Below are 12,222 nucleotides of genomic sequence, written 5' to 3'. Positions count from 1 at the left end.
TTGTAATCACATTGTCTTTGGGTTAATAACCAAACTATGAGTGCCAAAGGACCTCATCTGGCCAACCTTCTCACTCTACAAAGGAAGAAACTTAGACCCAGAAAGGTAAGTGACTTGCCCAAGGTCATGTAGACAACAAGTAGCAAAACCCGGGTCCTCTGACTTCCAAACCAGTGCAATTTCCATCATGCCACACTGAGGGAGGGAACGCTTAAAAAAATAAAAATTCCTTTAGATTTCTCTTGGCCTGAGTCAAGGAGTGTCTGCCATACATTTATTTAATCCTTGTGATGGGACTCTTGTTGATATAGTCAAGTCCCAGCAACATGCTATTTAATTTGTTGATTTCTGACACCTTATACTTTACCATTATGTATACAACAACCCATAGAAAAGCATAAAAACTGCTGCTTTTGCTTTATTTTGTTTTACCATACTTACCAAAGACCAATGCCTGTAGACCTCAAAGCTACATGAACTTATGATATCTTTCAGGTTTTAATTTTTTAAAAAAAATTTTTTTTCATCATCATACTATTTTTTTTTACCTAATAGTTTTAATTCCCATGACAGTTCTGAGAACACAGGAGGTACTTGATAAATGTTTATTGTACTGAAAGGAAATGGCAAACCACTCCAGTACCTTTGCCAAGAAAACCCCAAATGGGGGCACGAAGAGTTGGACACAACTGAACAACAACAACAACATTGAAAGGAAAAGAGCTATGTTCCCCAGAGTGTCACATTCCCAGATAATAGAGTAGATGAGCTGCCTGCAGAACACGTTGACTGTAATTCTTCCAAGTTTGGGAATTACAACGAGAAAGAGAAGAACATTTGACTCTTGAGAAGTTTTTGTGGTAACAATAAAATCACCATTGGTATCCAAGGTTTTAAGGCAACATTATGTAGCATATAGGGTATAGTCCAGAAGTCCTGGGTTCAAATTCTGCCTTGGACAATTAACTGTATGAATCTTTCTCAGTCTTAGTTTTCTCGTCTGAAAAACGGGGAGATTTAGTAGCACCTACTTCACAGGGTGTTGCAAGGATGAAACAAGAGAATGTGTTAAGCGCTTTGCAAAACTTTAAGCGCTGTATAAAAGTGAACTATTTATATTATCAAGTGCACATTTCCACCAAAACGATGACCGGGTGAGCCAGCCCCAGGAGATAGCAGTATCTGGACAGGGCAGCCGTTTCCGTACCTCAGCCAATGGGCCATTTTCTCAAAAAACCCAACCGCGCATCCATTCTCTTTGTCCTTGGAATTAGCTTTCCTTTGTAAGTCCACCAGCATTCGCAACATGGTAGAACAACAGTCTGCCTCTGGGGAAGAACGGGCTTCACTTTCCAGAAAGGGGCTGTTTATAAAAGAAGGATTGAGACCTCGTGGTGCCACCGTCCTGTCCCAGCTGCTTCCTTATTTGTGACTGAAAAACAAAACCAGAAAGAAGGCAGCATGTGCAAACTGTTAACATTTGGTTTTCCTCCCCTAGCTCCAGCTATAATATGGACATACATAACATAGTTTGGAGGTTTTCCAGTTGTGAAATAATAGATGATAAATACTGGAGACACTTGGGCAATTAATAGATTTATATCTATGCACACACACCAATCCTATCTATCTATTGCCTATCCAGGACAATGTTTTGAAGCTGTCCCAGTAAGCAGCATTCCTTCCCCCTCCCACCCTACACACAGGCACGCACACACATACATGTGCACAAACACACACACACACACAGACCAAGCTCACATACCTTTCTAAACATATCTCCTGCTACTCCTATGTAATCTACACTTCAGGGAAATGGGATGTCTCCCTGTCTCCCAAACATGACCTGGGATTCATCTTAGGGAAAAGCATTCCCAATGACAAGGTACCTATTTGATCACTAAATCTCAAATGTATTGGAGAAACACGCATGAATGCCATAGGCATTTAGGTCATACATTGAAGAAAAAAGAGAATTCCTATCTCTAGTAAACAGGATTCAGTAATGGTTTCAGGCTCTTAGGGGTAATGTCCTTACTACTGAATTACAGAAACACACACACACACACACACACACACACACACACATTCATTCATTTATTTTGCGGGGCAGTGAGGGTTAAGTGACTTGCCCAGGGTCACACAGCTAGTAAGTGTCGAGTGTCTGAGGTCCCATTTGAACTCAGGTCCTCCTGAATCCAGGGCTGGTGCTTTAATCACTGTGCTACCCAGCTGCCCCTCTTACTATTGAATTCTTGATGATGATGTGTATATTTGAACTAAATTCTAGTAGATATACATATACACATGTATATACAGCACCTGCAAACATACATACATACATGCATACATATATATACACACAGAGGGGTGTGTGCATGCTTGTGTGTGGGCGCGTGAGCTGGAGCTAGGACTTGACTAACAACTTTCAAACAAAACAAAATGTAAAAACAGTGCACAGACTTGCAAAATTTTCTATTATAAATCACTTTGTCTTCCTTCTGGGAAATATCTGCCAAGTACATTATGCGAAGTAAGGGTTTTTTTTTTTTCTTTCCTCACCCTACACATTTGGTTGCTAGTTATGGGCAACTGGTCATTTTTCAGCTGCCCCTACAATTATCTTTATCATTAGAAATGTGTGTCCTTATAAGGGAGAAATGTGCCAAACTCTCGTTGTTGGACTCCCCAATCCCCACCATTCTCTACCTGCAGACTGGGATTGACTACCTCTAATATGTCAGGCTGTTCTCATTTCAAGAGACAGCAGATTGGCATTAATACAGCTTTCCCTTAGAAAAGTGAATAAATTGAAAAGTTGTTTCACAGACCTACTGACATTGGAGGAAGGAATATCCTAATCTCCCAAATTCCCTGAAATGAATTAAATCACATGCCCAGTCTCTATCCCTTTCCCCACAGTCCAGCCTAGGGGTGATTGATTTCTTTCTAAGTTAGTTTTGTTGGTTTGTTTTGTGTTTTTTTGTTTTTGCCCGGCAATGAGGGTTAAGTGACTTGCCCAGGGTCACACAGTAAAGTGTCAAGTGTCTGAGGCCAGATTTGAACTCAGGTCCTCCTAAATCCAGGGCCAGTGCTTTATTCATTGTGCCACCTAGCTGCCCCCTAAGTTAGCTTTTAAAAATGCAGATGGGGTTTGAAAGACATAGAGCATTTGAAAAGAGCTTAATGTGCCTTGATAAATTACCATTTTCCATCGCAGTATCTTAATCCACTCATCTGCTTCTACTCCTGTTTTTGCACATAAATAAAAAGTCCTGTATGGAAATACTAAGCTGTAGGGAAGGAAAAAAAGAACAATTTAGATTTATATATATCAGAGCATCTCTCCCCTGTCTCCACCTCCAACCCCTCCCCCCCGCCCCCCGCTTTTTTTTTCTCAGAGGAAAAGAACTTAGTAAAAAGTTCAGTTAAACTTTCAAAAGGACGGGTCCAGGAAGTAATTCCTTGAGGTGTATGTACTAGGAGAGAGGCAGGGCTGACAAAATTCCTGTAATGATGACAGGTCATGTTCTCATCTAATAAGAATTCAAAGATGAGAAAGACAAGGTCTAGACTGCTTCCACAAACCTTTCCATCAATGCTCTTGCAAGTTCTTCCATGGGATGGGCATAAGGTAATAATGTCCTCTTCATTGGTCTCATCTACCAGAGGATTTCTAGTCTGAATTGTTATTTGATTAGAAGAGTAAACCAAAATATAGGGAAGGACATTGTTTCTTGCTTGCCAGGACTATCAAGGTCGATGTTTCCCCACAGAAGCCTGTAGACTCTATTTGTGTTCATCTGCCATGATAAAGTCTTATCCTTCATATATGAAGGCAGCAAATCTCTCAACATTCATTTCAGCCCGGTGAGAAAAATCAACAAGCTCACTCAATCTATTTAAAGACCAGGCAGTTCACTTGTCTATCTCCTTGGATACAAAGTCAAAGTAACTTGATTTGCAACCCTGACTCTGGCTTTTATCTCCTCCCTTGCTACTGTCTCAGTAACTGTTGCAAACAAGGGAGGAAGCAATCAACAAACATTTATTACAAGACACTTGGGAGTGAAAGGCAGTTTATGTTCCTCTGGGGCAGGGGTAACATCTACATTTAAATAAATGTAAAACATAAAGAGAGTTACCACAGAGTAATTGGCAAGGTGGGGATGATATCTGCAGAGGGTCAGAAAAGACTTCATTGCGGAACTAAGCTTTGAAGATAGCTGAGGATTCCAAAGGGTGGAGGCGAGGAAGTCATATATCACAGGCACTTAGATAGTGTTGGAAGACATGGAGATGGGATTGTTGTGTATTGAAAAGAGCAAGAAGGTCGATTTCACTGTATGGTTGAATGAGTGTGGAATAATGTGGAATGTGGAAAAGCAGGGCTTTCAATGCCCACTGGAGGAGGTTGTGTGTCTTAGAGGCAATGGGATGCTAATAAGGATCATTCAGTGTGTTAGGAGGGGAAATGTTGGGTGTGTAGTTAAATTGAGATTTTCATAGTGTGTCCTTATCTTCTAAACATGACTGCTTGGGGACTCCTCATGTGGCTGCTGAGTCCAAGGTCACAAACCTTTCAGTACATTAAGACTACTACCAGGCAGCTAGGTGGTGCAGTGGATAAAGCATCGGCCCTGGATTCAGGAGGACCTGAGTTCAAATCCAGCCTCAGACACTTAACACTTACTAGCTGTGTGACCCTGGGCAAGTCACTTAACCCCTATTGCCCTGAAAAAAAAAAAAGACTACTACCTGTGCATAGTCTATGGTCTTTTATTCTTTTGCAGAAAAAAGGGATGCGCAAGAATTTTCTCTTTATATCACAACTTACCAGAAACAGTTGACTTTTTCCTGTGTGTAATCAAACTGCACAGCAGAGCATTCTGTTAGATCTAGTGTCCGAATAGGCTCTGGTGTCTGGAAAATAAGATAAGAGTAATTGCTTTTGAATGTGAAGACTCTTGGAGCCTGTCCATTGCTCATATTCCCCAGTGAGTCCTTCCCAAGATGACTATGGTAGCTTTTACTTCCACTAAGGAGCACTGAAATTAGAAAGCATATTTTATTTGGAGGAATCATATGCTAAAGGTTATTAAATGCCCAAGATCCTGAGTATCAAAGAGAGATGGATTTGGATTTCCCACTTCAATTTCATATGGAAGGATTTTTAGATGAGATTTTTTTGTTGGTACTTAACAGAAGTTAGTCAATTACTTCTTTCTTTCTTTCTTTCTTTTTTTTTTGGTGGGGCAATGAGGGTTAAGTGACTTGCCCCGGGTCACACGGCTAGTAAGTGTCAAGTGTCTGAGGCCGCATTTGAACTCAGGTCCTCCTGAATCCCGGGCTGGTGCTTTTATCCACTGCGCCACCTTGCTGCCTCTGAAGGATTTTTATGTATTAGAGACAGCCATGTTTCCCCCCAGCTTCTGACTCAGGCACCATGTGTCTAATGGAAGGAGAGTGGGAATCAGAAGACCTGGGTTCTAGGGTTCTACCAGCTAACTGTGTAAGCAGGAGTGTCTGAATGTCTTTGGGTCTCAATTTCCCCATCCAACCCATCTCAATCCAAGTCTGTGAATCTATTTGGACTTCCATTTCCTCATCTAGCTGAACCCAAACTGATCCACTCCAAAGGAAGGAAAACAGTTCCTGTTTTCAAGGAACTTCTGAATGTATGGAGGTGGTGGGGATACAACATGTAATCAGATAATCATATACACGATCATTTGAGGAGGGAGACAGCAAGACGGGGATATTAGAAAAGGTTTGCTGTAGGAAATATCTCATCAGCAAAGTGAGCAGGATGGACTCTGGGATCTCTTCCAGTTGTAATGTCCTAGGATTGTACCCCAAAGGGAAGAAGGGAGAAACAAAGTAGCTATAGGTGTATGAGCTAGATATATGATAACTCTTTTTTGGGGGGTGGGGCTGGGCAATGAGGGTTAAGTGACTTGCCCAGGGTCACACAGCTAGTAAGTGTCAAGTGTCTGAGGTAAAATTTGAACTCAGGTCCTCCTGAATCCAGGGCCAGTGCTTTATCCACTGTACCATCTAGCTGCCCCTGATAAATCTTTTTTAATTTTTTTTTTTATTTTACAAGTTAGTACCTTACAGTTTCCATCTATGTTGGTTTTCATTTTCTCTTCCCAACAATCCTATGAAGTAGATATAGGAGCTGTTGTTATCCTCAAGTTATAGACCAAAAAAATGGGAACTCATAAGGACTGGAAAGGATCTTAGAGGCTGTCTGGCCCAATTCCTTCATTTTACAAATGAAAAGATGGAGGCCCAGAGATGTGAAGCTTCTTGCCCAAGAAAATACACAGAGCTGGTTATTGGCAGGACTGGAGAGCGCACCCAGGTCTTTGGACACTCTTAGGAAAGAACTTCATAAATGCTTTTTGTTCACTTGGGTTTGATGTCAGATTTTCAGTCCTGGCTCTTCCATTTCCTATTCAACTTTGAGCAAGTCACTTAGCCTAGAGGCCTACGTGGCACCTTGGATAGAGACCCACTCATGAGTTCAAATCTGGACTCATACTTTAGTTGTGTGACCTCGGACAAGGCCCTTAACCCTGTTTGCTTCAGTTCCCTCGTGTGTAAAATGAGCTGGAAAAGGAAATGGTTCAAACCCCTCCAGTATCTTTGCCAAGAAAACCCCAAATGGAGTAAATTAGAGTCAGGCATGACTGAAACAATTGAACAATAATGGGATTGGGGGGAGGAGAAGAGAACAAACATTTATTAAGTGCCCACTACGGTTCAGATAAGTGAGGAAGTTGGAGTTGATGTCAGCTTAGACGAAGATATCCTTTGTTTATAATTCCCATGATGCTTCATTATGTATAGTCCCTGGATAATAGACTGAAAACATAACTGGTTTTTTTTTTTGTTGACCAGCCTGCTCAGTAGAATCAGACCACCAATTATGCTCTGGGCATTTCAAGTAGAATAAAAAGAATTTAAGAGATTTAAGGAGTTTCAGAGATCCTATTTTCCTATGGGGTCTGTTTTTTTTCAAATGATACTACAAAAAAGAAAAAGAAAAAGAAAAAGAAAACAAATGATACTACAAAAAAGAAAAAGAAAGAAAAAGAAAACAAATGATACTACATTGCAATCTGCCACTTACCATTTGGTCTTTGAAGTATTTCAGTTCATTCCTGTGCAAAGTGAACCACCTGGTTTTCCAAGTCTAGGAAAAGTTGGGGGGTGGGGTGGGGAGGGAGGACAAAGAAAAAAAATATGCAGGTTTTGAATAAAAAAATATTATTTCAACTAAAGTATTTTCTTTGTTTACAAAAAAGAAAGATCTAGCACAGGACTAAAGACTATTCTTGTAAGTAGAATTATTACAGAGAAAAGCAATTGAGAGTGTCTTCAAACAGGAAATATTGCATAGCACCGAAGGTCCTGTCCCATGTGCAAACTGGATTTCCACAGACAAGTTCACTCCCAGTTCAAGGCACCTAAAACTATAGTTCATGAGCCCCGACTAATGTACTTACTTTTAGAAGGACACAATTAATGTAAATCAAAGGTATTTAATGAAATAGCATAGTTAAAAAAAGCAATAAAATATTTCCTTTCATAAACCTTGGTTATATAGCCCACAATACACACATTATCAGTGGGAAGAGTAGACAATACATAATGAATATTTTTCTGCCCTAGTAAGCCATGCTAGAATCTCCTAAGACCATGATCTGTTGCTCATGGATAGAAAACCTGTACAGATGAATCACTGATTCTCCCAGCATTAAAGCATGCAATTGATAACCATCTAGTAAATCTGTAATGACCAACTTGCAAAAAGAAAAAATCTACACGCAAATTTGCAGACAGCATGCATGCCCAGATCAAATGCAGAAAGGTGATTGTGTTAAATAAACATTGAAATTACATTTTAAAAATAATTTGTTGTGGGCCAGCTAGGTGGCGCAGTGGATAGAGCACCAGCCCTGGAGTCAGGAGGACCTGAATTCAAATCCAGCCTCAGTCACTTGACACTTACTAGCTGTGTGGCCCTGGGCAAGTTACTTAACCCCAATTGCCTCACCAAAAAAAAAAAATGTTGAATATAAAAACTTGAACTAAAAAAATAAATTTATAAAATAAGTTTAAAGTAGTTTAAATTATATCAGGTTACCTTGATTCCTAAAGTAGCTTAAGTGATGGAGGCATTTTATGTTGTATTAAGTAGGAAGTGGTATTGAAATATTGCATAAAAATTAGAGACATTATTCCTGCCCACCTCTTTTCTAAGATGATCACAGATAGAAGAGTGAATTGTGAGGTGTGAGGCATAATCTGGGCCTGGTTCTGCTTTCTACTTTGTACTATCCCTTTATTCTGTGAGATGTTCTTGGCTGGAGAGCCCCACAGAAGAAAAATCTTTTCAATTTCACAGAGAACAATTCCTAGGAATTAATTGATGTCCTTCACTTTAAAATTGGACATAATGAATTAATTATTTGTCCACAGACATTTTCTTGGGATGTCAAAGTGAAACACTGAAAAGAAGGCCAAGCCTATAAAATAGAGACAATCAAATATCCTAGTCCAGTGTTTTGTTAATTCTGTTTTCCACTGTTTCTTAGATGAGCTGTCATGGCCAAATAAGCCTACTGGAATTTTTAACCTCTTTTTTTTTTTTTTTGGATGGGTCAATGAGGGTTAAGTGACTTGCCCAGGGTCACACAGCTAGTAAATGTCAAGTGTTTGAGGCTACATTTGAACTCAGGGTCCTCCTGAATCCAGGGCTGTTGCTTTATCCACTGCGCCACCTAGCTTCCCCATGAACCTCTTTTTAAAGGAACTGAATTTATACCAACTGAACTTTTATAATAAGATGTCTAAAATTAGGCAGAGGGAGCTTTCTAGAAATTTTTCTGAAATAAATTTTCAGTCCTTCCTTCTCAAGGAGTCTATTATGAAACGCCTTGGGGGGCAGCTAGATGGCACAGTGGTTAAAGCACAGGCACTGGATTCAGGAGTACCTGAGTTCAAATCTGACCTCAGACACTTGACACTAGCTGTGTGACACTGGGCAAGTCACTTAACCCTCATTGCCCCGCAAAAAAAAAAACAAAAAAAAAAAACCCAAACAACATGAAACGCCTTGGTTGTAAATCACAAGCCTCTTTGTAGGTATTTGCTTTGGAACTCTGAAGTCACCTTCCTAGTTTTGAATCATTAGTTACCACAGGGGCAGCTAGGTGGCGCAGTGGATAAAGCACCAGCCTTGGTGATGACACTTACTCAGACACTTGACACTAACAAGCTATGTTACCCTGGGCAAGTCACTTAACCCCCATTGCCCCGCAAAAAATATATATATTTACCACAATGCACTGGTAAGGTGGCTCCATGATCAGTTGATTACTTTTTAGGCTGGATGTGTCATTCCACTGCTATAGGGAGTTCCCAGTTAAGAAATTCCCTCTAGCAATGGTGTTTACTACATGCTCTGAGACATTAAGTGACTTGGACAGGTATATACGTATATATGTATGTTTAATTATAGATATTATATCGTTGTATATATAATATAACATGTTATATACTACACCAGAATAATATTGTATTATATATTAGGTATAATATAATTATAATATATATATAGTTAAGTAGAATACAACATATAATACATATATTACATTATATTATATCACATCACACTATACTATGCTAATTATAAACACATAATATATTAACATATATTACACAATATATTATATACAACATATCAATGTATATTATGTATTTATAATTATATATTATATATGTATAATATGATATATAATACATATGCATAATTTATCATCCGAGAAAGAATAGCAATTCTTTCCTTTGAATTCTTTCCATTGGAAACTGAAGCAGAATCATCCATTGAACATATCCTAAAACTGTCACTAATGTCAAACTGAGGCGTCCAGTTAGACTCAATGACGTCTGCTCACTTCCCATGTCTTTGGCTCTTACCTTCACTAGTCCTCCTTGTTTTGTCAAGTATCCTTCTTTGGTGCCCAGCTAAGAAAGAAGCAAGAAGTTAGTGAAACCACGGGCTCATATGGTATAACATCTACCCTTACATTTTTTTCTATTCTAGAAGAGTATTGGATTTTTCCTTTAGTTTAAAAACAAACTCCTCTCTTCTCAAGGCCTCAGAAATTATCTGGATGTCAGGAGGTACCATGACTCACTTTTGGATCACAGTCTCTTGACTGTGGGGCACATTTTCAATCTTGCCTTTTTCTTCAGGGGATTTTCAGACTGAGTTTTGTATCACCTCTCGAGCACTCCATATTTTTCCAAAGATCAGAAATGCATTAGCAATTATAGCCACCAGTTTTTCTAGTGCTCCTCACAGTAAGATCAGAATTCTGGAGTGAGGGAGAGAGTAGGGACTGAAGGCCAGGAAGCCTGGTGAACACCAGCTCGTGCTTCACAATGACTAAGAATTTCATGGCTACATACTGAATTGGTTAAGAAGTTCAATGAATTCAGTTAGGCAGAACAATGATTCGGGGTTTTCTTTTTTTTTCCCTTTCCATATGTATGAATATCTTGTTTGGTTAAGTTATTTCATATTTCAATAAAATAGGAAAATAAGAGTCATTAATATCACATGGTTTTATGTCTATCACATACAGCACACCCACAGGTTGTACAATCTGTCATTCTACCAACACCAAGGCAGCTAGTTGGGGCAGTGGAGAGAGCACTGGACCTGGATTCAGGAGGACCTGAGTTCAAATCCAGCCTCAGACACTTGATACTTAACTAGCTGTGTGACCCTGGGCAAGTCACTTAACCCTTATTGCCCCTCGAAGAAGAAGAAGAAGAAGAAGAAGAAGAAGAAGAAGAAGAAGAAGAAGAAGAAGAAGAAGAAGAAGAAGAAGAAGAAGAAGAAGAAGAAGAGGAAGAAGAAGAGACAACTCCTAACACCACCACAAATGTCCTTCATAAAAAGCCGAAAGGGCACCTATAGGCAGTCTAAATCTGATCCATACTTTCCGTGGCATAAAGGAAATGAAACAAGGGGTCGGATCGGATTCTTGGGGGTTCTGTCTCTCCCACTATAGCACTGTAACCTTGAACTGGAATATTATCCATGCTTTCCAACCAAGTCTGCTTTGTTTGGACTGTGAACTCCTAGAGGGCAAGGGCCGTCTTCTGGTTTTATGGTATCCCCAGCACTTAGCACACAGCCCAGCCCATAGTAGGGAGTTAATAAATGCTAATTGTTTGACTGACTGGTCAGGACCTGTGCTCCCAGGACAATAGGGAAACTTTCTATATCAAAGCAGGCTGACATCTGCTTTGCAAATTAGGATCTTAGAGGCATCCCTGGGGCATTGAGGACTCAAGTGACCTGTCCAGGGTCATGCACCCAATTTGTATCAGAGGCAGGTCTTCCTGATTCAGAGACTAGTCTTCTAACTATCCATTGCATGTTGCTGCCTCTTGATTCAAGAAATCCAGGAGTTTATCCCAAAGTGTGTTTTTTGGGGTTTTTTTGGTTTTTTTTTAGCGAGGCCCTTCATAAGAGTAGAGCTTTTAAAGTACCAGATTTAAACTTCCTTCTTCTTCTTTTTTTTTAAAGTGAGGCAATTGGGGTTAAGTGACTTGCCCAGGTTAAGTGACTAGCACACAGCTAGTAAGTGTTAAGTGTCTGAGGCCGGATTTGAACTCAGGTACTCCTGACTCCAGGGCTGGTGCTCTATCCACTGCACCACCTAGCTGCCCCCCAAAGTGTGTTTTTAGGCTGAACTCTCTCTGTCTCTGCCTCTGTCTCCTTCCCTCTGTCTCTCTCTCCCCTCTCCTCTCTGCCTCTCTCTCTTTGTCTGTGTCTCTGTCTCTTACCTTCCCTCCCTCTCTCTGTTTGTCTGTCTCTGTCTCCATCTCTGTCCCTTTCTCCCTCTCTCTGTCTCCATCTCCCTCTCCCTCCCTACCTCCCTCTCTCCCTCTCTCCCTCTCTCCCTCCCTCTCTCTCTCTCCCTCTTTGTCCCTCCCTCTCTTTCTGTCTCTCTCTCCACATCCACCCCCACTGACTTCTGATCAGCATCATAATTACTTACTGAAGGAGCTGTGGGTACCAGGTCATTCTCTGTCCTTCCTGTCTGCATTGCTGTGTGAACCCTGACCGATTCGTAGATGGACGGCTCTTCCACTTGGCACGGATAAGGATGCTTCAGAACAATCAAGGTGCCT

The 12,222-nt window shown here is 40.4% G+C and overlaps 1 protein-coding gene across 1 annotated transcript in view; it reads right to left on the bottom strand.

Moving 5' to 3' along the window:
* Positions 1 to 319: 319 nt before the first annotated feature.
* Positions 320 to 12,222, bottom strand: part of DAPP1 (dual adaptor of phosphotyrosine and 3-phosphoinositides 1) — a 58,589-nt gene continuing 46,686 nt past the window's right edge. The window contains exons 4-9 of the mRNA XM_043971562.1: positions 12,090 to 12,220; positions 9,991 to 10,038; positions 7,139 to 7,201; positions 4,838 to 4,923; positions 3,206 to 3,293; positions 320 to 1,432 (exon numbers count right to left, since the gene is read on the bottom strand). Of these exons, the coding sequence (XP_043827497.1) occupies positions 1,346 to 1,432; positions 3,206 to 3,293; positions 4,838 to 4,923; positions 7,139 to 7,201; positions 9,991 to 10,038; positions 12,090 to 12,220 (503 nt within the window). The 3' untranslated portion in view covers positions 320 to 1,345. The remainder of the gene's footprint in view (positions 1,433 to 3,205; positions 3,294 to 4,837; positions 4,924 to 7,138; positions 7,202 to 9,990; positions 10,039 to 12,089; positions 12,221 to 12,222) is intronic.

This window comes from Dromiciops gliroides, chromosome 6, assembly GCF_019393635.1.
Source record: "Dromiciops gliroides isolate mDroGli1 chromosome 6, mDroGli1.pri, whole genome shotgun sequence".
Classification (NCBI taxonomy): domain Eukaryota; kingdom Metazoa; phylum Chordata; class Mammalia; order Microbiotheria; family Microbiotheriidae; genus Dromiciops; species Dromiciops gliroides.
This window is presented reverse-complemented; position numbering and strand designations above follow the sequence as displayed.